This window comes from Megascapheus bottae, chromosome Y (genome assembly GCF_031878675.1).
Source record: "Megascapheus bottae isolate mThoBot1 chromosome Y, mThoBot2.hap1, whole genome shotgun sequence".
Lineage (NCBI taxonomy): Eukaryota > Metazoa > Chordata > Mammalia > Rodentia > Geomyidae > Megascapheus > Megascapheus bottae.
Window position 1 is genome coordinate 10,394,819 of NC_143548.1, and position 27,694 is coordinate 10,422,512.

The 27,694-nt window shown below is 42.1% G+C and overlaps 1 protein-coding gene and 1 pseudogene across 1 annotated transcript in view; one reads left to right on the top strand and one right to left on the bottom strand.

Annotated features, from left to right (window-relative positions):
- LOC150040336 (transcription factor Sox-1b-like) overlaps window positions 1-18,944 on the top strand; it is a 44,092-nt gene extending 25,148 nt beyond the window's left edge. Inside the window, 3 exon segments of the mRNA XM_090327352.1 lie at window positions 12,854-12,974; window positions 13,827-14,039; window positions 18,654-18,944. Of these exon segments, the coding sequence (XP_090183478.1) occupies window positions 12,854-12,974; window positions 13,827-14,039; window positions 18,654-18,944 (625 nt within the window).
- Window positions 18,945-25,438: 6,494 nt separating this feature from the next.
- On the bottom strand, window positions 25,439-27,024 carry LOC150040337 (mesoderm induction early response protein 2 pseudogene; annotated as a pseudogene).
- Between the last annotated feature and the right edge of the window lie 670 nt (window positions 27,025-27,694).

Genomic DNA, 27,694 nt, shown 5'->3' on the forward strand with positions numbered 1-27,694 from the left:
TGATATTTGCCAGATAGAAGGTGCATTAATTCACATACATTGATACCCTTTCACATGTCTTGGTACCCATTTCCCTCCCCCCCCCAAATCCCCCACCCATCTTGGTTTTCCCCCCTTCCCTATCAAATTTCAAATATCCAAATACAAATAAATTCAATATATCAGATAACAAAGTGAGATACTGTAACAATATGAGATAGCCAAGGGACAGCAAAGGAGATGAGAGACAACATAGTACATTAAGGACAACAATCATTCATTATATGGCTTTTGTTTCTATATCCTGGAGGTCCTTTCATTTAGTGTCATTCCATATGGCCTTATGTATCTAGGTTTTGCTCAATTGTAAATCTCTGCTAGAAGAGCCCAAGGTTTTCTACTGATTATGACAAATGAGGGAAACCATTGAGCCTATGTTCCTTTGAGTCTGGCTTACTTCACTTAATATGATTTTTTCTAAGTCTATTTCCTAACAAATGGGGTGATGTCATTCTTTCTGACAGCAGCATAGAATTCCATTGTGTATAAATACCACATCTTGTTGATCCACTCATCAACTGAGGGACATCTGGGTTGGTTCCATACTTTGCTACGGTAAATAGTGTTGTAATGAACATTGTTGTGCTAGTGCATTTAGTATGTCCTTGTTTCTAGAGGATTAGGTAAATGCCAAGTAGTGGAATTGCTGGGTCATATGGGAGCTCTATGTTTAGTCTTTTGAGGAACTGCCATACTGCTTTCCATAGTGGTTTAAGGAGCTTGCACTCCCACCAACAATGTAGTAGTGATCCCTCCTGGCCACATCCCCTCCAGGATCTGTTGTTATTAGTTTTATTGATCCTGGCCATTCCAGCTGGAGTGAGGTGGAATCTTAGGGTTGTTTTCTTTTGCATTTCTTCATGTGTCTATAGGCCATTTTTGTTTCTTCTTCAGAGAAGACTCTCTTTAAGTCTTTGGCCCATCTTTTAATGGGATGGTTGTTTTTGGGGGGATGAGTTTGGGAGTGATTCAATTTTTTGAGCTGTTGACATATTTTAGATATGAGGCCTTTGTCCGTTGTATAGTTAATGAAGATTTTCTCCCACTCTGTAGGCTTTCTAGTTAATTTGCTATCTATGCCCTTTGCTATACAGAAGCTCTGCAGGTTAATGCAGTCCCACTATCCAGCCTTTCTCTGATTTGTTGTGATTCAGTTCCTTATTAAGAAAGTTTCAACCTGTGCCAAGGCAACTTAGTATATCTCCCAGTCCTTCTTGTAAAGTTTTCAGTGTATCAGCTTTTACCTCAAGGTCTTTGATCCATTTGGAGTTGATCCTAGTGCAGGGTGACAAAGAAGGATCCATTTTTTTCTTTTTCTTTTTTCCTTGTTTTTTTTTTTGTTCCCCCCCCTCACCCGGACCTGAGTTCAAGCCCCTGGATTGTAAGATACCACTCATGTACATACTCACTCCCATTAAAGACATGCACTAAGAATGTCATCAAATGCAATATTCAGGTACTCAAGGTCATTGACATGATTTTGGAGATATACATATACATTCCTAGTAATAAAAATCTATGATGGGATATATACTCTATAGACATAATGATATATAGATCAATATGTATCTTTGACATACAAAGTCTCAGATTAATTTTAATTTTGTTCTTAAATTTATGTGCCAGTGATTGTATATAGAGATCCGATTCTGGAATACTTATTTGTTAAGCTTGACATTTGAAATATGATGTAAAAAAGTCAGTGTTAATAGAATTTTTAATAAAAAAGAATGTCATTAGACACATAGTGGTGGAATAAAATATATAACCCTAGTTACTTGGGTGAGGCTGAGGATTGAGGTTTGAAATAATCTGTGATAGACAAATCTGTAAGACTTTCACATTCAACTAACCAGTAAAAAAAAAAAAAAACCAGGCAGAGCACAGCAATAACAAAACAGGAAAGAAGGAAAGAGAGAGAGAGAGAAGAAAAAATGGAGGAAAGAAGGGAACAAAGCAAGCAAGCAAGAAAGAAAAAAAGGAAGAAAATTTAAAAATGCATAGTGAAGTTTTATGGAAGACTTTAGAGCTGTAGTTGTGGAAATGTAGTGAATTTAATATGATTTGTTTGAAAGTTCTTGAGACAGTTGTTAGTTGAGATAAGAGACTATTTGCACTGTTGTGCCAAAGTTCACAATTTCCCTGAAAGACCACCAGAGACCATGACCAATGCAAGCAAAAAAGAGCCCTTTATTAGCAAGCTGGAGCTTGGTCCTCCATGCCTTAGAAACCAGAGATGCTTAGATGCCTCAAATACAGAATTATAGTAGAATACAGACTTAGCACAGCTTTTATAGTACAGAAGGAATAAGTTTTAGTTTTCATTCTCACAGCTTCATGTTTTAGTTAACCTTTACATAGAGACATTTTACAATTTCTTATGTTATGGTTTCCCATAGAAGTTTAGTCTTAGGTGTCCTTGCTAGTTGTGGGACACAGCTTCTGTCCTAGACATGACCTTTGAATGTCCTTGCTAGTTGTCTGAGTAAACAACTGATGGAGCATCTTACAGTTCTCCTGAGAAGAGGCAGTTAGGGGATTTCTCAGAACTTTACAAAATGGAGACTGCTTAACAATAACTTTTGGGACTTTAAAATTAGGCCTCACAACACCATGGGCTAGCCTCAAAGTGTGAAGACATCTGATTTCTTAAATACTGGAAATGTAGGTATGAGTCATCATCCCTGACCCTCTGAAATATCTGCCATTCTTATATTCTATAGTGTTCTAGGTTACTTATTATGACTAATCTCTGCCAATATCTCTACTTTATGCATTTTCTTTTTCTTTTCCTTTTTTTTGACATTTTTAGGCAAATTTCTTATTTGCTCTCCACATAGGAAAGACAAAATTTCAAGGTATTAAAAGTTGATTTAAAAAAATGAAGATGACGGAGCAAGGAGTTTGGCCTAGTGGTAAGGTGCTTGCCAGCATGCACGAAGACCCAGGTTCAATTCCTTGGGATCGATTCTGTGGCTGAAAAGGTTGCTGTGGCTCCAGTGGTATAGCTCTGACCTTGAGAAAGCCCAAGGACGGTACCCAGACCCCTGAGGTCAAGGCCCAGGACTGTCAAAAAAAATGAAGGTTGGAAGGTCACTTTATTAACTGTCAACACAAGTTGTTAACAGTTATAATTAGAGTGTCATATAATTCTCCATGCAATACTAAAGAGGAATCTCTAGCAGTCCATGTGTTTTTTTTGCGTCCAGCCATCGTGCCACAACCTGGGCCCAGCAGATTGGTGGATTCTATCAGGTTCTGTGTGCTTGAGCGGTTCACTGTGTCTGACAAATATGGAGACAAATGCAAATGCTCAATGGTGAATAGCTTCCTTTTTGTTTGTTTTTTAGCTTCATCTCAGGGCCTGAGCACTGTCCTTGAACTATAACGCTCTACCACTTGAGCCTCAGCACCACTTCTGGCTTTTTCTATGTATGTGGGACTGTGGAATCAAACCCAGGTCTTCGTGCATGCTAGGCAAGCACTCTACCACTAGGCCAAACTCCAGGACCAATAACTTCCTTTCTAATATAAAAGCTGAATCATCAGATTCATCACAAATCAAATTATTAAACTGAGGAATCTGCTGTATTTGAATTAAACCGTGATAATCATTATACAGTAGGTAAAATTACCTCTCAGAGCCAAAAAAAGATTCCTGGCCAAATACTGTATCTGAAACTCAAGCAATAACTGCTTTACTCTGTTATGGGATCGGGGGAGGGGATTCCACACCCCTCCAGGTGGGGATTCCACTTCCCACCAGAGTCTACCCACAGAGACAGTCTCTGTGAATTTATTGGGGAAGTAGACGGTGAAGTGACCAGCCAGGGACACAGTGCAGACTTGGGAGCAGATACTGTGACCCCAAATGGTTCTCATGCTGGGTTTTTAATGGCAAAACCCATGGGTGGAATCTGGCTGCACACAGGTGGCCAATGGGATTGTTACATACACAAAGGGACAATATAGCCAGCTCCAGTCACACACAGGTAGCCAATAGGGTTACAGCTTAGTGTTTGAATTTACCTATCCCCTTTGTTGGAGCTGACACACAAATTTGGCTGATATCCACACAAAGCAGGCCCACACCAACCAAGTGGATATCCGGCTTCCTGGGATTTGGGGATAAGGTTGCCTCTCCCTAGAAGGGTAGAGATGGCTGGGCTATTTTACCATTGTTGGCCTTCCACAATAGGGGAGGGAGCTCAGAGCATTCAAGATGGTGCCAGTCTTTGCTCCCCTTAATGATTTTGAAGAAGATATTTTGTCATCATAATAATACAAGCTGACAAAGAGGTTACCATAAGTCCACAGAGAACATGTAGGAACCTGGTAAGGCTATAACTATTGTCATAATTTTCTGTACAACAAATATCATCCCTCCATAAAAGATGATTCAAGACTGAATTCTTATTCTTAAAATATTTTTCTGGGGTACCAAGACATGTGAAAGGGTATCAATGTATGTGAATTAATGCACCTTCTATCTGGCAAATATCATGTAACCCTTTTACTAATTACAATAAAAATATATTAAAAAATTAAAAATAAATAAAAAAAATAAAATACATAAAAAATATATATTTTTCTGTTTTTTTTTCTGCGCATTGGATCTATCAAATCCTTCCTTATAATGATGTTCTGGATAAACTAAAGCAGCTTTACATAGCCATGGGTCAAAGAACTGCAGCACAGACCAGGTGACTATAAGTGGAAATCTTCATCCTTCTGGCAACAGACAGATGGAGATCACAAAAGTAACTGAAGCCAGGGGGAAATATGAGTACCTCACTCCAGTGGTTTTTTTGTTTTTGATTCTTCTTCTTTAAATTATAACTAACTGTGTGTGTGTACGTGTGGGGGTGCATGCATATTTGCGTGTGTGTATGTGTGTGTGTCCTTGCCCTTGAACTTAAGGCCTGGGTACTCTCACTGAACTATTTCTCTCAAAGCCAGTCCTTGAATTATTGCTTTGCTTCCAGCTTGCTTGGGTGTCCTGGCTATCATTGAACTGTAATCCTTAGATATCAGTCTCCTGAGTAGCTAGGCTTATAGGTAAGACCCAATAGCACCCAGCCTACTTTGTTGTTGTTGTTGTTTTTTTAATTTAAACAATGGATTGTCATTACTGTTAATTTTACAAGAGCATTTATTTCCATACACACCAACCGTGTACCCCAATCAAAATCACTTCATCTCTCTCCCATCCCCTGTACCCTCTCTTTGACTCTTTAGTTACTAGTGCTTCAATTCAAGCCCTTGAACTCTTCATTTTCTTGCTCACAACTGGCTTCAAGTCCAATAATGTGCTGTTGAATTTTTGACTCAGTCTGTCTTTTCTACCTGTGCTAGCCTTGAGCCTGAATCCTGAACATCTCAGTTTTCTTAGGCTTGAATTGGGAGTGCTCTGTAGGAAGAACTCAGAGGAAGTGCCATAAATTGTATCCTTAGTACTGGAAAAAACAAGAGGGGTCTTTTCTTTGTTATTGTTTTTCTTTTGTTTTGTCTTGTTGTATTCTTTTATCTGTCTTTGGGAGGCTAAGGAGGGGCATAGAAATGGAGACCCAAGGGGTGAACAAATGCAGCAGTGGCATGTGGAAAATGAACTCTACAACTTATAGGTAGGGATGGGGAGGAAAATCTAGGAGAGAGCAAGTGAAGGGGTGTTATTGTTCCAATCATACTTGTTACCCACATTATGTAACTGTTACCCCTCTGTACATCATCTTTTTAACAAGAATAAAATAAACACATTTTAGAAAAAGTAGTTAAAGGCATATTTTCTTTCAGGTTCTGGGGAGGAAACACAGGCTTCAGCTGGCAGAGTAGCTAGTGCTGCAGTCATGGGACTCCAGTGCCTAATAACTAGTTTAATTTTTTTTGTCAGTCTTGGGGCTTGAGATAAGGGCCTGAGCACTGTCCTTGGCATTTCTCAAGGCTAGAGCTCTACCACTTGAGCCACAGCACCATTTTTGGCCTTTTCTATGTACATGGTGCTGAGGAATCAAATGTGAGTCTTCGTGCATGCTAGGCAAACACTCTTACCAATAGGCCAGATTCCTGGTCCCAACCAGTTTAATTATTTAAAACTATTATAAAGGTGATGTACAAAACTAGTCTCATTTTATTTTCTTCTGTTTTTTTTTATGCCAGTCATGGAGCTTAAACTCAGAGTGTAGGCTCTGTCCCTGAACCTTTGTGTCATAACTAGCATCCTACCACTTGAACCACAGCTCTACACCCATCTTTATTTATTTACTTAAGTATTGGGGGTATGGAGGGAGAAGGTTTCATTGGCAATAAAAGTCTAGCAAGACTTAATTGCCCAGCTGGTTTCCAAACAGCCTCACATCTCAGCCTCCTGAGATTACAAGCCAGAACCATCAACACCCACGTTATTACTTTACTTTTTTTTTCCAGGCCTGGGGCTTGAATTTAGGTCTTGGTCTCTGTCCTTGGACACTTTTGCTCAAGGCTAGTGTCTGCCACTTGAGTTACACCACCATTTCTGGCCTTTTCTGAGTATGTGGTACTAAGGAATCGAATCTAGGGCTTTCTGGTTGCTAGGCTAGCAGTCTATTGTTAGGCTACACTCCCTGGCCCTTTTTCTTTACTCTTAAGCATTATATAACCTGCAGTGGTGGAACAAGCGTATAATCTTATCACTGAAAAAACTTGAGATCCTGTCTTGAAGACATGGTGCAGATTAGGGGCTTGTATCTCACACCTATAATCCTAGCTACTCAAGAGCCTGATATCTGAGAGAAAGTCATGATTCAAAGCCACCCCAGGTGCCAGTACTCCAAAAGTATATATTGTTTGGGAGGATAGGTCCTAGTGTCAGCAAGCATGACTGACAGTGGATAAGTATAGTCCAAGAAGATTGTTTGCTTAGATGAAATCAGAACCATAAAAACTGTTGTAATTGCTTGGGGGAAGGGTATTATAAAGGAGAGAGGAGATGGATGAGATACATTGAAATCTGCCTCTCCCACTGTGCTTCATCAGATTTCCTATCAGATAACAGTCTTTCAGTCTTTTTTGTCCAGCTAGAGCTCAGCCTGGATTTTCAACTCTCAGCTTCTGGGAAGCTATGATCAGAGATACGAAACACCTACACTTGGTAATCCTTTCTTTTGAATATTAGTAATTTGAGTTATCTCTCTTAGTCAGTATGGCTGAAATTTTGTTTATTTTCTTCACTTTTTTTCTATCACCCCAATGAAGTTAAAATGCGAAATCATTAATAGGAAAATATTGGGGAAATTCTCAATGACATAATTCTAAATAATCTGTAGACCCAAAGATGAGTTCTTGACAGAAAATTTAAAATATTTGGAACTAAATGCAGACATTTTGTAGGGAAATTTGTAATATTAAATGAATGGATTAGCAAAAAAAAAGGGGCAAAAGTTACTTATCTAAAACGTTTATCTTGGCCAGACATTAGTGGCTCCTGCCTGTAATCCAGCTACTCAGGAGACTGAGATCTAACATTGTGGTTCAATGCCAGACCAGATAGAAAAGTTTGCAAGACTCTTTTCTGCAATTAACCAGCAAAAATCCAGAAATGGAGATGTAGCATAAGTGGTAGGGTACCAGCCTTGAGTGAAAAAGTCAAGCAAGACTTCAAGTCCAGAGTTCAAGCCCTAATACTGAAACAAAATATAAAATAAGATCAAATAAAATGTTACCTTAGGAAACTAAAACAGGAAGACAGAACTAGAATGTTAGCTGCTGCCTTCTAACTTGCAACTCATTTGTAGCTCGTAATGTTGGAATCTCTTCTCCTATGTCCTCCCTGGGCTGTATTTTCCAAGTTCTGTTTCATTTGGATGACTTTAATTGAATCGTATGGAAAGATATGTGTTGTGCCTTAAGACGGTCCCCAAAGAAAACCACCGAGATTGAGGCTTCTGAAATGCAAAAGCAAGGTTTATTGCAGGTACAAGCCAGGCAGAGAACTCGTCTGTAAGGCTGGGATGGAGTAGTTAATCAGGGTCTACACAGTCTTTTTAAAGGCAGATTTACACCCATGGAATGGGGGGTCGGTGAGATAAGGTAGGGATTAGTGAACTCCCTGGGCTAATGGCCCATTCAACTGTCAGAGAGTAGTTTTATGGCTTAGAAAATAAATGCCCTCCCTTGAATTTACCTGAGTTTTGGTTAATTTTAACATAGACAGGTCAGTTTCTGGGACTTAATGGCACTGCAATTCTGTTTCTTTAATTTATGTGTGCTTTTGGGTCACTCACAATTTATATAAACAGCAAGATGGTTATTACCTGGGAATGGGGGTGCTGTTTTTAGCTCCTCATTCCCCACTTTTTTTTTTTTAGCCTAGTCAAATCCTTGACTATTTATCTCCGTACAAATGGGGTTATACCAGGTATGTAGGATCATCAGTTTTATAACTCTGATCCTCTTTGTTTTACTAAGAACATCATTGCATTAATTACACATGGGCCAGTCAACAGTGACAGTAACATTAAAATAATCACCAGAGTGCCAATAGTGATTGAGGATTAGGGAAGTTGCCCGGGGGGATTAGTTTTACAACCTGTCATATCATCCTTGAGACCCCTGTCTCTCCCTTTCTTGCTCATCTAGTCTCCTCTTTACAGCTTCCAGGCTATCTTTTATTACTCCAGTTCACTCAAAAGCAACATTCTTCTCCCAGAGCAGCACTCAAACCTCTAGGAACAATATATCTAGTCCTCTTCTGTTCTGGAGGACAACTTTAGCTAGGGACCTCAGTGAGTCAGTGAGCTTGTTGATTGACTTATGCATACATCTTAGGTTAGCATCTGTTTGGGACCCAAGAATGTCAAAGTTCATCTCTCTGAGAGTCTGAAAGTCCAGGATCCTCACAAGCTGTCTTCACCTGGGTGTGATGAGTCCGGTAGCTCTTTACTGGAAATGAGCTTATGAACATGTCCTAAAACTGACTTGTGAGGCCTGTAAGGGCTGAATTGAATCAGGGTTAGCACTATAAAATGGGGCTGCCTCTGGATACCAGAGATAACACATGGCCTGGGGGGAAGTGTCAACAATTGTTACCAGACTCAGGCAGACAGCATTCTTTGGTTTAGAGGGGCATGCAGCATGCCCTCCCAGTTCTGCACCCAAAAAGGTCCTTACAATTAGGAAATATACATCTAAGCATAGCAACTCCTCAGATGGGCACAAAGACTAGTTCCACATCAGTATACCAATCCTAAACCTGTTTGTATTGTGGCTAGCTCAATTACATGCCAATTTTACTTGTAAGCTCTATTCTCAAGACATGTTAAGATTACAGCAACTCTCTAGGATTTGTCTCTTTCCCTTTTTGTAGAACAAACATAAGATAATTCTTTCCAGATCCTCCCTTATCCATAAACTATTCTTCTGTTTCCTCAATTCTTTTCCAAAGGTTTTCTTTACTAACCTTTTTCTCTCTTCTTTACCTGACTATAGCCCTCATTCACATTTAGCACCTCTCACATCTAGGCTGTTCAGCACTGGGTGGGTGGAAATTTCTCTTCACCCATCCAGAGTCACCATAATGGCTGCAAAACCTAGGGGACTTTGAACTTAGCACAGATAGAATGTCCCATCACCAAGAGTTTAGTTCCAGTCCTCTCAGGAAGCAGCTGTGGGTTGGTGGTGGAATCAGGCAGGACAGAATATGTAGAGCAGCCTCATCTTTCAGCAGCTCCAATGGAATGTCACACTTCCTGCTGGGTCGCCTGAAATTTCCAATGATTTCCTGGTTGCTTTATCTGAGCATACTCATTTTTTTGCAGGTTGGCACCCCATTGTTTTTTTAGGACAATATAGGGTTGAGATTCCAAAGTCATAGCAGGGTGACAACTTTTAGTAACCAGATTTTCTTTAAACAAGGCTAGGATTCCTTAGACAAGCACAGAGGACTTGAACCTGTAGCCATTTCCCACAAGTGCAGTCTCTACTCTTGTATATCTATTACTACTCTTTCCCATGCCTCTAATTCATCCTGTCTTATTTTCCAAAAATGACTCTGATCCCTTAACTTAAGGCAGGTTGATGGGTAAAGACTTCTGTAACTTCTTCAAGCTCACTCAGGGACATTGTTTCTACACTTAGCCAGGGACCCTAAAAGCTTAGCTCATTTTACCAAGGGATTGCCAAGATTACATATCAGGAGCAATATTTTACTCCCAATTAGATATCATATTTAACATTTAACAACTGCACAAAACTTTTCTTTGGCTACAATAGTGTAGCTTGCATAGCACCCATTTGCAAAGGCATTGTCTTGATTGTCTGGGGAACTTAATGTCTGTGACTCTAACTCATCTTCAGTAGTCAGATCTAAACAGATCAATAGGGATACAAGCCTCAGATCCACAAACTTTCCTGAATTTGTGGCTGGTGTCAAATTGAAATTCACTCAGGCTTTAAATTACCCACTATCACAGATGATTGACAAGCTCCTGCCCAGTTATGAAAGGCACAGGCATTAGTAAGGCATGCCTACAAACTATTCTATGATCTCCTGGCTCTGATTAATTTTGAATGGCCAAAAATGAGCGACTTTAGGATCTGACACCATCTCTGCTGTCCAAGCAAAGGCTTTCTGCATCTGGATGCTTTGTTGTTTTTGTCCCAGGAATGTCTCCAGCTCAAGGCTAGCATTCTGCCACTATGAGCTCCAAAGCAACTCTGTCTTACTAGTACTCTCCTGCCAGATTAGATGCCACAGTCTCTCAAGGACTTTGCTTTGCCAGGCTGGCTCAAAACTACAGCTTTCAGATCAATGAGTCCTACAAAAGGCCACTTTACTCCAATTAGAAGCAACAAGGTGGTCAACTCAGAAATAGTCTCTAATCATGATCTTACCTGGAACTTGGGTATAGCCAAAGTTACATCTGAATAAGGATTGCTGTCCTTCTCCATGGGCCTGTGGGAAATTGCTATAAAGTAACTTACAAGAGCAAGCTGAAATAGCAATTAAGCAATCATTTTGGTAGTCCTAATTTTCCTTTTTTCTTTTTCTTTGAAACAAACATTTAGGACAACTTCACTTTCAAATTTTGTTCAGAAATCCATTTCTAATGTTCTTTAAAACTTTTACTGATATTTGCTTAAACAATGAACACATTAGCCTTTATTTGCATTTAAAAAACCTTTGCCTCCAGGTCTCCTTTTAAAAAGAGGCATTACTTTTTTTCTTCTGCAGTTTAGGTCACTGCCTAAAACTCCAACAATAGTTTAAACTCAAATGAGTTTTTCCTTAATGCAAGAACTATAAACATCATCAGTGCATCAAAAGTTCAAACTTAGTTTCCTTCTTCTTCTAAAATGCATTCAATTGTAATCCAGTATCATGAAACCAAATCATAAAGAGATAAGCCTTTAAACATTTCTTTGAAAACCCTTTTTCCCAATTTAATGCATTTTAGGGGGCAGTTTAAACAAGTTCACATTTAAATCTCTAATACAGGTCTCCAAACTTTAACTTAAGGAAATAAATTCCAAATTCCCTAATGCTTCTGGGCTAAACAGGATACAATGTTTACAATGTATACAGCTCTGTGTATTACAATACCAGATTTTTTTTAATGCAGATGTCAGAATCTTTAGAAAAATCCTATTAACCAGTTCCTCTTTAAAATAATGCAACAATCCTCTGAAACACTGTAAAACATTCAAACCTAATACTTTTCTTGAAGCTTAAACTTTGATTTACCCAATTGCCTTTGTGTTTCATGTATAAATTCATCCATTGTTTTATATAACATGCTGACAATTTAACCTTGAACATGTTCACTCACACCCATTCACACACACAATCATACCCAAAAGATCTTAAAGGGCGCAAAATTAATATCGGCCGTTCATTTTCCGGAAGTTTTAGTATCATAAGAGTTTTGCCAATCTTATTCTTGTAGTTGAGAACCAGGTTCAAAACAAAACTTTTTCAAGACAACTTAATTACATAAGGGTAGGGACAGAGGCAGAATTGTAAAGGACTTTGATTGGGGCCACACACTCTTGTGCTCGAACTGTAGATAGTCAAACTTATGCAAAAATTCAACATCATCCAGGTCAGTTAATAGATCAGTCTGGAGACTAGGAACAATGGGTGATAGGGAGAAAGGGAGAATTCCTTACCGTAATAGAGCAAAAGGAAGAAGTGACATTCAGTCCATGCCAGTCTCTAAGGCCAATTTGGTTAAAGTCTCTTTTAGGGTCCGATTCATTTTTTCTACCTGTCCTGAACTCTTGGGGTAGGTAAGCAAAATGCAATTTTGCAATCTGTCCCCAGTCCAGAGGCTATTCCCTGTCTTACATTTGAGACAAAGGTTGAAAGTCCTTCCCTCTATTCTTGGGGCATTCTTTGGCCCAATGCCCTTCTTTCTTGCAATAAGCACATTGGTTTTTCCCTAATTTTAGTCTTTTATTTTTATCCTCTGGCTTACCAATGGTGGCTAGGAGCACCTGCTCCATTTGCCTTTGCAGTCCATCCAAAATCCTTTTTATTTGCCTCTCCTGCCTTCTATCTCTCATATCTTTCCTTTCTTCTCATTGTTCATCAGTTTCTCTTTTATTATATACTTTTTCTGCCACAGCTACTAGCTCTCTTAATCCATTCTTGCCTAATCTTTCCAAGGACTGCAATTTCTTCCTGATGTCTGGTGCGGCCTGGTTGATAAAGGCTAAAATAACTGCTTGTCTACTCTCTTCTAACTCATAAGGGGTGTACTGCTTGAAGGCTGCCATGAGTCTCTCTAATTAAGCTGCTGGACTTTCACAGTAGCACCCTGCTTAAACATCATAAACTTAGGCTTGCAGGCTACAGCTTTGAGACCTGCCAACAGAGCCTGGCCATAGATCCAGAGCTGCTCATTACCTCCTGCTTCATTGTAGTCCCAGTTGGGGTGTTCAGAAGGGAAGGCTCTGGTTGGGTAGGGTCTGTGATGGGATTTCCCGTGGGGCTTGGGATCAGTTTCCTGTTCCATTCTTCAGTGGTGAACAAAACTCCCAGGAGCTTCTGGCAGTCCTCCCAGTTTGGCTGGTTGGTAAAGAGAACAGTTTCTTGGAGATTAGTAAGGTCTGAAATGGGGGGGGGGGGAGGCGAGTGTGGGATCTTTTGGTCCTGGTGGCCAGGATAGTTGAATTAGGTACCTGTGGAGGCAAGAAAGATTTAACCCAAGGGTACAGCCCCCATTTCCTTTTCAATTAATCCTCTCCATGTAATTACATAGGGAATTTGGTTGGGGTGTCCTGTACACAGATGGAAGGTGATTTCTTGTACCCTCTGGATGGTAGCCAGGTCAAACGTTCCACTGGTGGGCCACGCAAAATTGTGGGCCACTCAGAAGATCAGAGAATGACCCCTTTTCTTTTTAATGATTACACTGTTGTTACTGGCAGTCTCCTGCACATCCTGCCAATGTGCAAGGGTCAGATCTAAAGGAGTAGAGGCGCTGCCTCCCATGTTAAAAGAATAAAATAGGAAGACTGGTAGACTAAAAACAAACAGATGACAGATAACAAGCAACAAATTAAAAAAGACAACAGAAAGTTTCTGGGACTGATTATCAGACTGCACTCCCTTACTCTCACTTGGGAGCTACCCAGACACACTCCACCTGGTGCAGGGAGGAATCTTCCCCTCCCTCCCTGGGGAGTGTAAAACAGACAGACACCCTTCCAGTGCCCCCAGATGGCTTAGGGTCCAGAGACCCTTTGCCCAGGCAGGGAGAGTGACATCTCCCTTTCCCTCTAGGATCATTGTCTGGACATGTCTGTTCCAGATACAGATGCGATCACCACAGAATGAAAGTAGAGAAGGCAACAACACAGACACAGACAAACAGCAAGTGCTCTTACCAGTTACTGAGCAACAAATCTTCCGGGCTCCAGAGGGTCTCCGTGGAGTTCCTAGGGGAACTCGCATGGGCCACATGTTGGGCGCCAAAATGTTGTGCCCTGAGACAGGGTCCCCAAAGAAAACCACAAAGATTGAGGCATCTGAAATGCAAAAGCAAGGTTTATTGCAGGTACAAGCCAGGCAGGGAACTCATCTATAAGGCTGGGATGGAGTTGTTAATCAGGGTCTACACAGTCTTCTTAAAGGCAAAAATCACAGATTTACAGCCATGGGGCGGGGAACGGTGAGATAAGGTGGTATAGGGAACTCCCTAGGCTAATGGCCCATTCAACTGTCAGAGAGTAGTTTTATGGCTTAGGAAACAAATGCCCTCCCTTGAATTTACCTGAGTTTTGGTTAATTTTAACATAGGTCAGTGTCTGGGACTTAATGGCATTGCAATTCTGTTTCTTTAATTTATGTGTGCTTTTGGGTCACTCATAATTTATATAAACAGCAAGATGGTTACTGCCACAGAATGGGGGGCTCTTTTTTTAGCTCCTCAATATGAACATGAGTTCTGCCATCATTGAAGGCTCTCCCTTCGATTGCACAGCATCAGCTGTACCCAATGAGTTCAATTAAATCTAAGCTGTTGATGAATGTGTTATCTGGAGTAGATCCCTGTTGCATTCTCCTAGGGAATTCCTGTGGAGAATTTAGCTTCCACAGATATCTTGGCAACACCCCTATCTCTATGATTTAATAACAGTTTCTCTAGGGTCATAAGGGCATCTGTATTTCTTGCACATTCTGTGATGGCATCTCAAGCCTCCTATTATTATTTTTTTACTACTCTTCACAAATGATTCCAGAAGCCATTCAATATTCTCTTGTGGAAAATGAGGGCATAAAAGGAACTGTATAGTTCTACCTCTTCTAGAGCAAGATTCTTTCCTTCAGTACTGACTGTTTCCCCTAGTGGGCATGTTATTGAATGGCTCAAGTTATGAATACCTTAGTCTCTCATCTGTGAAATGGAGATTCTAATATTGTTTTCCTTATACAACTGTTGTAATCACTAAATTCAAGGACTGGATAGAGTAACATAAAGAACACTAGGGAAGTTCCTATTCTCAAAATCATTTCCTGCAACCAGTGGAGCTATCTCTTCTAATGTTTTGTGGGAGACATTGAATATGTTATTAGTGTCTTTTCATTTAAATTGCCTTCTTTTGTAGTTTCTTCATGTTTTGTGAGCTTTGATTGTTTCGTTTGCCCTTGCTCCATTGTTTCTTGTTCTTCCCCTCTGACAGCTCTGGATTTAGCTTGCTTTTTAACTTGTTCCTGAAGGAGAAAAGTTATTTATTTAAGTTACTGATTTATGGTTGGACTCACAACAAGCTGTAGAGGATAGACAGATAGCTCAACATGAACACAAGTTTATTGGCAACTTCCAGCCAATGGTAGATTCATTCCCACTTACAGGCTTTGGGCATTTGTAGTGGGTCCAAGGAAAATGCTAGTGTGGTCTGGCAGGGATTGATAAGAAAGCAGCTAATAGAGAGATATAAATAACATGCCTAATGAGTCACCAATGGGCAAGGGAAGGGGCACATGTGCACTGGGATGGAGGTGGGAATAGATGGCAGGTGTGGTGTTCATTAATCTAAAGACTTGTTTGGCATCTACCCTATGGGATACAGCCAGACAAGGGGAAAGGGCAAGGTTCTCATAAATCAGAACATTGGTCTGGAGCCTCAACATAAGGATACCTGGCTACTTGGAGCTAACATTTCTTCCTTCTCCTCCCCCCTTCCTCTTCTTCCCTCTCCTCTCCCATCTACCCCTCCTCTTCTTCTTCTCCTCCTCCTCCTCTTCCTCCTCCTCCTCCTCCTCCTCTTCCCCTTCTTCTTCTTCTTCTTCTTCTTCTTCTTCTTCTTCTTCTTCTTCTTCTTCTTCTCCTTCTTCTTCCTCTTCTTCCTCTTCTTCTATGGGTCATGAGGTTTGAACTCCACCTGGGCTCTATTGCTGAGCTCTTTAGCTCAAGGCTACCACCCTACCCTTGAGCCCCACTTCCTATTTTCTAGAGGTTAACTGGAGATTAGTCTCAGGTTCTTTTGTGCCCAGACTAGCTTTGATCCTCAGAGCAGCTCAGCCTCCTAAGTAGCTACAATTACTGACATGAGCCGCTGGGCTGGCCCTTTTCTTCTTTCTACTTACTGGAAAGGGGAAAAAGAAGGAACATCTTAACTACTGATGTCTGAAAGGTGGTTGAAAGAGTTTGACAGTTTGAGAGGTAGTAATGCCAAGTCCTAAGCCTAGTTTCCTTCCTCACAACTTTGACTATAGCCATGAGTGGGAGGTTTTGATTGCCTTTCTTTTTTTTATCTTGCTGCTGTAGCCAAGAGTAAGAAGGTTTGACTGCCTTTTTTTTTTAAATCTTGTGCTGAGGACAAAACAGGGGCCTTTCAGTGAACATCAAAGACTTGGTCACCTAAGAAAACTGAGATGGAGAAAACAAGTAAGATAAAGAGCAGATGCCAGTCCAGCTGGCTGGCAGGTGTCTGTAAACAGAGTTAGTTTGCAGAAGAGCAGAAGGGAAGGTTAAATATAAAGGATTAGCCATCTAATCATGGGTGCCTTTAGCATTTTTTTGGAGGGGGTGTTCATGGGGCTTGAACTCTGGGCCTGGGTGTTTTCCTTGAGCTCTTCAGCTCAAAGCTACTGTCCCACCCAAGAGCAACAGCTCCACTTCCTGTTTTCTAGTGATTAATTGGAGATAAGAATCTCTGGTTTTGTAGTGCGTGGGCTGGCTTTGAACCTTGATTCTCAGATCTCACCCTCCTGAATGATCCACCATGCCTGGGTGCCTTTAGCATTTTTAAAGACAAGTTGAATGCATCCATTGTAGTTTGCATATTGTATTGTATTCCTAGACTGAGCATTAGCCTGAGAGAGTACAGTCTCATCTTAGGGCCTATTGGACAAATAGCATCAAGGTGACCAGCTTTTAAGTAGTATTTAAACAAAGTTATGGAGGCTCTATTGGAATAACAGGGAAAAGAAGGGAAGAATAAGTTCTTGTACAATTGGAAGTTATACAGGATGGTTACTGGGCAGTGATAGTTAAGAGCCATTTCCCTCTTAGTGCCAGTAAGCTTAGCTATTCAGAAGACTGAGAGCTGAAGATCATGGCTCAAAGCCTGCTCAGGCACAAAAGTGTTTGGTAGGCAGCAATATTTAGCATTACAGGTTTATGTACTTAGTTATAAGGTTGCTTTTTAAAAGACCTTGACATGACTAGACATTCAAATGGACTTTGACTTAGTTTCCTAAGTAGTTGAGAGCTTGAGAAGATCATGATACATTTGCAACTACTTTGATAAGTCATATTTCACTTAAGCCAGTTGCTTTTATGCAGATGTTATGTCCAGCACAATATCCTTAAGGCAGCTACATTATTATAGGACATAAAGAATTACATGCTTGGTTTACATCAATGTATTAATCTTGACCTTAGAGAAAAGTTCAGATAAGCTTTTAATTTAAATTAAAAGCCTATTTGATTTAAACTAAAAGCTTTTAAATAATAGCCAACCTAATCACACACAAATATTTTATGAATGTTCCATCCTATCTTTGTTGCTCTGCCCTCCATGTTCCATTGTGCACCAGTATTTACCTGATGCTGCCTGACTTAGTCACATCAAATTCTATTCTGCATAGGCCCCTGTGCTTCCCACTAGATTGTAAATAGCTTACATCTTTAATATTACTAGCTATGGTGGGAGATGATAGTCGCTAGAGAGGTACCCTTTTACCCTTGCCACTTTCCCCTCCCCCATTATGACATGTAACATTCACCTATGATCTTTTTTCCACAAAGAAGTCAAAGTCAGCCTCAGGCTGGGTTGCCTGCTCTCTTGCACCAGGAATACATGAAGTGTGATTCATAATGTGTGTGTTTTTCCCTGCTTAGCTGAAGATTACCTGAAGGCCAATAATTGCACTAGAAGACAGTAAAGTACCAGATCTACTGTGTGTCAAGAACACAACCTGAGTCTCTTAAGGTGGCAGGAGTTCCCTCCATCCTAAAGGTATGCTTCAAAGGTTTTGTCTAAGGTGAGGATCTGTAAGACAGCAACAGTCCTGTTCATACAAGTGGAATAGTAATGAAAGAATAAATTAGTCAGGACCCTGGCCCCTCCTATTACTCAACATCCCAAACCAGTAGGCTAGAAACCAGATGCAAAAGGTTTTTACAGTCTGCCTATCAGAAGAGACAGATTGGAGCCAAGACGTAGAGGCACACACAAGAAGATATCTGGATATGAATTAGTTCTATCCAAGTCACAGCATGAAAAGATATTAACTTCCAGTGATTCCAAGTTAGAAGTATTTAATCCCTAACTTCCTGGCCAACATACTGATATAACTATGCTACCAGAAATTTAGAGTACCTAAATTGACTTGTGTCTTTGAGCCTGAAAGAAGAGTAACCCAGCAAGATGAGAACATAGCAATGGTGACAAGAACATTCATTAGGAAAGAAATATAGCAGGTTTGAAAGGGAGCACGTGGTATAGACAGGCCATAAGAAGACACTTTGGGCCTTCTTGGTCTTGAGTTAAATGGGACGAACTAGAGCTCTTTCTATTTCCTATAAGGTTGTTGCACCAGAGTTAATTATCTGTCCTTATTTCTTCATTCCTTTTGTCATTAATTAACAGATAACAGATAACATACTTCCACATAATATAATGCCCAGAAACTGGAAGCCCTCCGGAAGGATCGCCAGAGGCCAAAGATCAACGCAAACTGCAACGAGCTCGAGCACAGGTCTCTGCGCACTGATAGTAAAGTGCAGACCAGAGGCCCTGAGCCCCAAATTACCGATCCTTTTATACATTCTTTGGTAGGGGGAAGGCCCCAGCAAACATTAGTAATGAATCGATACACCACGTGGGAAAATTCATACCAAACTTCTAGCAATGATTGGCGCAACACAAAGGAGGGAAAGCGGCCTAGGCTAATCATTGGTCGGGCTATCGGGCTGTAGTACTTTGAACTGATTGGACGGAGCCCCTATGGTGATTCAGGAGGATAGTTTTATCTCCATGGTAACGGGCTTGCGATTGATTGATATTTGCCCTAGTTTGCTGGCCCCCCGCAAGTCCGACCTTGCAGGTGCCAGATGGCCACTATCTCTAGCTCCAGGCCTAGGTGGAGGGTCTGGAATGTGTGCACTCCCTTCCAGAGGGTAACTCATGCTCCAGATCCGGGAGCGTCTGGGGCCCAAGGACGAGTAAGTGGTTGTAGATTAGTCAGGAGAACTGCTGTTACCTTCCTCAAGGTTATGGCAAGCAAGTATACAGAAGCAGAAAGGTGAGTTAAAGAAAATACAAATTCAGTACAAATTCAAAAATGCAAATGGCTAGCACAGGTTCATCAAAAATATAGATATATATTTTTCTACACTCCTCAATAACATAATTAACAGATCACATTCTTTGGTAGTGCTTATTCCTCCCTTTCCCCTCCACCATTTCATTTTTAGCTTATTGTGCTATCTTCAAGTTCCATACATTTGATTCCCCTATTGCCTTCTATTCTACTAACTTTCATATCAGCATTTAAAGCAGAAAAGCATTATCATAGATGTTACACAGGGAGATGTTGAATATATGTGCTTCCCACATTACTCAGACAGCATCTTCTTAGGAATGCCAGCCTACCATCTTAGAGCTCAGGGCAAAAAGCAAACAAAGCATTCTCATGCTTAGAAGCTCTGGTGAGCACCTGGCAAATGAAGTGGGGAAGCAAAGAGAAACTATTATTATTGCCAAAGAGAAAACAGTGTTTCTCCACATCTGATCCCAAACTGGTCAGAGAGACATGTGTGCAGTATATACAAAAGAAGTTTTTGAAATTTGCTTCTATATGAGGCCTTTCTGACCATTACTAATATCCTTATGTCTAATGATGCAGATAGAAATATTATGCACTCTTGAATCTGGAGGAGAGAATATAGGGAGTGGAAGGAAAAATGATGCTCTGGAAGGGAGAACCATAGATTGCTGCAGTGTCTGGGTGTGGCCAGCCCAATTAAGGTTAATGGCCCTCCTGGAGGCTTCAGAACTTCTTAGTCATGACCAGCTACTGCTCCATGCTTCTTAGGGTACCTGTTTTCTTGCCTCTTGTGGTCAGAATTTCTTTGGAATTGACCACAGGAACAGGTTTGTTTCCAACAAGCAAGAAAGGGTGTGTGTGACTCAAGTCACATAAATGGTGTAGCCTAGCATCTGGTGGCCTTGAGTTTAGGTCCCAGTACTGTGAGGAAAAAACAAAACAGGGGAGCCCCTTGGGTATTTTTGAGCATGCAGTAAAGATGAAGCATCTGTGAGACACCATATCCCACCAACGAATAGACTAGATTCTTAATAATTAGCTTGATGGATTATTTGGCTTCTTCTAGGCACTGTTTGAATTATAAGTAGTTGAAATATGTATATTTGAGATACAAAATCAAAGAGATTTTGGAGAGAAATAAGTGTGTAAGTGACTTCTATTGTTTTCTGCCTCAATGGGGTGCAGAGGTGGACAACTATGAGACCACTCCAAACACAATTGAAATGTTAAAGTCTATTGAGCGGGGAAGGAGCTGACATGATAGGGCTATAGCCCAAGGTCGGGATCTCAGAGTGCAGCCCTGATCTTCAAAAGCAGGCAGGTTTTAAAGGAGGCCAGCAAACATGGTGGGGGAGAGGACAGTTCACAGCATAAATCTCCTTCTTCTTTATCTATAGTCAAGATGCATCAAGTTGTGGGTGCCAAGATGTCTCAAGATACAGTTGTATTCTGGGTAACTGAAGGCAGGGGAAAGGGTGACTGAGGGAAGCATGGGGAAGAGTGTTAAGTCTGGGTAAACAATGGCAGAGGGAAGGGGGAAAAGGGAAAGGCTCTAAACTTCAGTCCCTAATTTCCACAATTCCATAACAATACATTTCCCCCATTTTCCACATTACATTCCCCTCTCTGTGTTTGTATTGAGTCAAACTGACGCTTGTACATCCTCTGGAAGGTACATATATTGAGACTGTAAGACCTTAGTTTGACAGAATTAATTCACCCCTTTATGTAATTGGTAAAATACTAGAATACCAGGCCTGACAGTAATGCCAATAAGAAGCCATTCAAGGGGTCCAGCCAAACAGAAGAAGGGTGGTTACCCAGGGGGACCAGCTAAACATATCCTGAAACTATTGGATAAGGACTGTGGCTGGAGTTTTATGATCCTTTAGATCTTCTCTGTATCTCTGATAATGCCAGATTGATTGGCATAAAAACAAAAGGTCTCTTCCAGAGCCATACTGTGGCCTCCCTCTTTGAGAAATAGGAGTTCCAACCCCTTTCTATTCTGGGGGACATGTCAAAGATCCAAGGCTCATTTAAAATAAGTTTAGGGGAAGTCAGTGTAGGAAGCATTGAGGAAGAAGTAGTAGGCTCCAACAAGCAGAATGGGGAAGCCTTATGTAAGAGAATACCCCAATGTGGGCCCACTCGGCTAGGAAAGGGCTGAAGGAGACATTTTTCAATGGTAAACGCCATTCCAGGGTCCTGACTGGTGGCCTCCATGTTTTTCCAATGTCCCATATTCCGGATATGATAAAGGCATCCCAGTGTTTTAGGGTAATAATAACTGGGTTACAGGTACCTGGAACCTTATAGATCTGATTTTGGGATCCAGTGAGTGAGATGTGGGGGTCATTGTCAACTCTCTGAGAGATAGTTTCACTCTCTGGCAGCCTAGCAGAAGGATCTGCTGTGAGCTGGTCAAGCATAGTATTTAGTTTCCCCATTATGGCTTTTTTTTTATCTTTCAAATTTTAAATTGCCACAGTTATACCAGGTAGGCAAAATTTGTTCAGCTGCCATCTCCCCACCCTCCTGCCTAAAGAGGAGCCTGGGAGACTTTGGCCTTTAGAACCATAGAGCCAAAGTGACTCTATCTTAGAAACAAGCAGTCATCTAAACCTCCAGATGTCTGGAACCTTCCTGGAAAAGTCACGAAAAGGCATCAGCCCCTTTACTAACACCCTTGACTAACCCACCAAGAAGGAAGCTTTCACAGTATAATTTTGAAACTTGAATTGTGAGCAAATCACAATGTATGCTGTTAGGTTCAAAACCTAAATGTCAGCCAGGTATGTGTATGTTAAGCTTGAATTCCCCTAGACTTATTTACCTAGTATTATAAAAACTTCTGTAAAACTGAGCTCAGGGCCTCTTAGCATCACTGGGCATCCAAGTGCACAGAGGACCAAGCTTGAGCTTGCAATAAAGGACTCTCATGTGCTTACATTGGATTCAGCTCCTTGGTGGTCTTTGGGGACCCCCAATTCTGGACACAACATCTGGGGCCCTCCGGGATTCCCCCAGACCCCAGGATCCCTGAACTGAAGAGTCTACTGATGATTGGTGAGTCTCTTTGTCTTCTTTCTTTTGTTTTGTTTCTTTGTCTCTGGGCCCAACATTTGTATGACCCATGGCTTCAAGTCCTACCAGTGGATTTGGGCCTCTAGGTTGATTCCCACCATAAGCAGGGGGAGTCAGATTTGCAAAGGTTGGCAGAAGGCTCAAGTGGATGTGTGGGGAGTCACCAACTGGGAGGTTCTGGAAGACAGTCCTGCCTCCCATTCTGTTTTGAGGGATAAGGAATCCCCTCTTGTTACACTTGCGCTGGCACTGACATGTCATATACTGTCCTTTGTGTTCTTATTTTTGTTTATTCTCTGTGCTGTATGTGGCTATGTGGCTGCGGTGTGTGTATATTCTACTCTGTGATGGATGAAATGGGACCAACTCAGACTACTCCTCTCCTTTCTGACTGGCAACTTTAGGGACATGAGGGAAGGGCTGAATATTTGAATGTGAGAAATCAGTAAAGGACAACTAATTACTCTTTGTATTACAGAATGGCCCTCCTTCACAACTGGATGGCCACCTGAAGGAACTTTCCATCTTGCCACCACCTAAAGTAAAGAATGTGGAAGGGCCAGGTGGGTGCTGAGACCAAATTCCATACTTTCTAGTCTGGCAAGATCTAGTCGAAAACCCTCCTTCTTGGTTAAAACTCTTTTTAACCCCCTCAGGAACAATTGCTGAGAAGAATTCTGGCTGTCGAGACCGAAGAGCTGAAGCTGAGAAACTGTAACTAGTCAGAATCCATCTTGTAAAAACTGCCTCCATCTTGCAGACAGCTGGTGATTATTTCCACTAATTCCTTCTCAGAACGATTACAAAATGCCTAAGCTATTCATTCAGAGACTTAGTGGAGACATGGGGAATTCGTCCCTGAATCAGCAGCTGTGCTTCACAACTGTTTACAGTTAATAAAGCAGATAAGGGGTTAAGGAGTCCATCAATGTAAGGGTTAATTAACTATAATATTGTGAAAATGGAAATTCACCAAACTTGTTTGTTCTGTACTATAAAAACTGTGCTGACTCTGTGCTCGGGGCCTCCAAGTGTCTCTGATTTCATGGGCTCGGAGGACCACGCTCGAGCTTGCAATATACGGCTCTTTGTGGCTTGCATTGGTCATGGTCTCTGGTGGTCTTTCGGGGGGATCACGAACTTAGGGTACAACAGAGACCGCCCCACTAAAACTGAAATTAAAGAGTGAAATTAAAACCTCGTAGCCTCTCTACCTTGTATTAAAAGGTGGTATTGAGGAAGACTTGATTTTTTTCCTCTTTCTGAACAGCCAACTGTAATGCCTAAGAATGCCATGGCTGAGCCACCAGTATTGCCAGATGAGGAGGGTGGTGATGTCAACTGTGGAAGGACTGGTTGCGAGGACCTGAGGGAGAACTAACAGGGCAGCTCCTCCAGAGCTGGCCAATTCAAATGTCCTTCCCTTGCACACTGCAGGAGGACCCCCTGATGAAGCTGGCCCTACAGTGGGCCCACCAGGATATCTGGCCCTGGCATCAACTAGCATGTGAGTTGGTCTCGTCAAAATTGGGGAAAGGACTAGAGTCATCTTTGGGTGGGCTAAATTCAGTGACAAGACTCTTGCCTAGTTTTCGTCTGCAGAATGTTTTATGGTAATGTGTGTGACATCAGAAACAAGCTCTGGAAAAATAAATTTCAGCTAAGTTGCCTTGTTAAAAGTTTTGTTTTAAAAATTGGTTGTCACCTGTAAGAGTAAGATTGGCAAAAATCTCTTGACACTAAAAATTCCAGAAAATACACAGCTGATAATAATTGTGTACATACTTGTGAGTATGTGTGTAATTGTGTATGTGAGCAAACATGTTCAAGATTAAATTGTCAGCATGCTGTGTAAAACAATGGATGAATTTATACTCATCCAATTATCCAAAAGGATAATTGTGTAAATTTAAATCTAAACTGCAAGAAAAATGATTAAGTTTGGGTATTTCAAATGTCTCAAAAGATCATTACATTGTTTTAAAGAGGAACTGGTTAATTTTTTTTCCTAAAGATTCTGAAATTGGCACTTTAACAATCTGGTATTATAATGCATAGAGCTATTTACATTGTGAACATTGTATCCAGTTTAGCAAAAAGGTATCAGAGAATTTGGAATTTATTTCCCCAAGTTAAAATTTGGGAATAAGTATTAGTAAAATTTTGTTTATCATTGTTAGAAACTTTGTTTGTCTTTTTTCTTTTTCTTTTTTTGGCTTCAAATCAAGTTTAATGAATGAAACAGCAAAGGGTTCAAAGGCAGATGCATTTCACAATGCCGCCCTCAGTGGGGAGGGAGTCAAGTACAGCTGCAGAGGCTTGAGAACAACAAGGCTCTGCCCTCCTGGGGCAGGAGTTGCCTGCCCCTACGACCCCACTCCAACATAAATAAAATGGGGAAGGCCAAAAAAAAAGGATGAGGCCTCCCTAGACCTTTTTTTCTGGGACATCTCCAACAGAAATAAGACCAACAGGATCAAGGGTGGCTGGCGGCTGGAGTTCAGTGGCCAGTGCTTTCAGACCAGAAGTCTCTTGGGCCAAGGGAGAGGCAGGAAGGGGTGAGTGACCACCACCATCTTCTCCCCGACATCAGGCTGCTGAGGGCCCCATCTGTCTCACTGCTGGCCAGTGGGCCAGGGCAGGATGAGGGAGGCAGGAGGCAGCAGATGTGGGAGTAAAGTGCAGCTTTTTCTGAAGTGAGGATGGGTGGGAAGCAGAGGGCAGGCAGTGAGGTATATGGCTCTCTGGCCCACAGGTCCAGCATGGAACCTCAGAGCACAGCCCTGCCAGCCATGCTGAGGAGCCCAGTCTGTGGCTGCTGGTGCAGGGTAGTGTCCTGCCTGTCCCCCTGGGCAGTGCTGCTTACCCTCACCTTGGCCAGCTGGTAGGGGCAAGGTGGCCAGCTCTGCCCTACATCCTGAGGGACCGGCCTTCTCTGCACTTGGCTGCCCGATTGGTCCCATGGTGTGGCGGCAGCCTAGTGAGATGGGTGGTGGTGCCTGGTGCTGGGGCCTGGGGTTGTCGTGGCCCTGGTCCAGTCTGTGTGAGAGACCGAGGTCAGTGGTCCAGCCATCTCACTGGGTTCCACTGTGTCAAGGAGAGAAGGTGTCCCTGAGGCCCGAGTTGGGGAGGATCAGGAAGACAAATAGGCAAGCTTGGCCCACATGCAGTTCGGGCCACATGCACCTGTCTGCTGCCAGTGATCAAAAGGTCATCACATTGCAGTGTGATGCAATGCAGCGCAGGAGCCAAGCTCACTGGGTGCCCAGCCAGGAAGGGAGTCATATCCCCAATGCTGATGAGTCCAAACTCAGGCTCTTCTGGGTCCCTACTCAGACTCACAGTGACTGAACATAAATGGTGGCTCCTCGGCAGGGTAAAGTCCACAGCCAGTCTCAGGCTGGCACCTGGCTGGGGAATAGCTGCAGCTAATGGGAACTCCGTTGGGCCAGCCAGTGCAGGGAGCTCAGTGGAGGGCTCCTCCATCTGCTGTAGTGGGTAGGGCCCTGGTTCTGAGGTGGAGAGGATATCACAGCCCAGACTAGGCTGCTCAAGGCTGCTCAAGACTATGGGTCGTGCTGTCCACACTTAGTGGCTTTGTGTGTGCCCCTGCCAGGGTCCAAGTCAACGTTATCCAGGTCCTGGTCAGCATCTGTAGTTCTGGTTGAAACAAGCTTCCTCCAGCCTAGCTGTGACTGCTGGACAAAGTAGTCAAAGTGTTCAGACTTCTTTCACAGGTAGTGGTACTCCACACCCTCTCCTACTGACCATATGTACACCTTGTTGGCCTGGATCATGTGGAAGTTCATTCCATGGACACAGAAGCTGTGCTCAAAGTTCCAGCGATCCTCCTCACTCCCATCTTCACTAGCTTATACAGTGCTTGCTCATTGTCTTTTACAGGCTCACCTTCTGTGATCTGACTGCCAGCCATCTCGTGCCACCTCCACTTCATGGCTCTGTACAAGAACTTCTCCACCTCCATATCTGGAAGGATAGAGTAGCTGGTCTTCGTTCTCATAGATCTTCTTGCTATGTTGGTTCAGATGCAGGCTGCCAAGGTTGGCTTGGAACTGAGGCCCTACCATGATCTCCTTCTTACACTTGTTGGCAGGAAGAGTCTTCTTTCGTGTCAGAGGAGGGAAAGGAGTGGGGCTCTTTGTCTTTGTTAGCCAGGAAGCTGGTTAGGGATGAGGTTGGAGGCCTCCTGGAGGTGACAGATGGAGTGAGGACATCAGCCAAAGACTTTGTCTCATCCTCTTCTCCTGAAAGCAAATTCTTTGCAATTTGGTTCTTGTCCAGGGTCATGTCCAGGAGAAAGGGGGCCGAATCGCTGCCCTCACTCTCCTGCTCCCATATGGGCTTTGACTTTCATAGCCATAGAGGGTAATCAGCTCATAAAGGAGTATGTCACTGCTCTGGCAGATGAAGTCTTTGTACAGCTTGTCAGGCACCTGGAGGCCTATGCATAGCACTCCCAGAGGTTGTAGTTCTGCATCAGGATCTCTGCAAGGCTGATGGTCTGCAGAGCCCATGGACACCACTGCTACAGTCTGCAAGCTGGGCTCCCTTGGGCACAGGCTGTGAGTAAGACAGGAGGCTACACGAGGACTCTGCCTTTCTAGTGAGGAGGCCTCTGCCATGGCCATGTATGCTTGTCTGTCTTTTAAAAACAGCTCAAATAATCAAATGCCAAGAGAAAGGTCAGGGAAAACTTAGTAGAGGCCTGTGTGCCTATATTTGGGGGTGAGAGGTGAACTGCCAAAGGTGCAGCTCTGGGTTCCCATGGTGGGACAGGCCCTAGGGAGGTTCTACACTTGGTGAAAGAAGATAAGCTGGCACAAAGGTCATTCATCTAAACCTAGTCAGATTGACTGAGTGGACCATATTTATCCTGTCTTTTTCCCCTCACAGACTGACACTGGAAATCTGAAGGTAAAATGTGGGTGATGTGATTACTCTTTCTTAAACTGCCCTCTAAAATGTATTAAATTGGGGAATGGGTTTAAAGGAATGCTCCTCATGATTTGTTTTTATGCTACTTTGCAATAGGATGTGTTGGGAGCTAGAGTGTGAAGTCAGACTGTCCCATGAATCTGTATCACTGAGTAAGATAACCAGACAAAGAAATGAGCTGTCATGATGCCATGCCTATAAACTTTGAGCTATACTGTTGGTATTTTGAACTTCCTGACTGTATTGATTTATGCTTTATCTTTCCGTTGAGACTTGATTACCATTTGATACAAATGTGTTATTGCTTTATGACCTTCTGATTAATGGATCAGAGATCTGATTACCATTTGGTGCAAC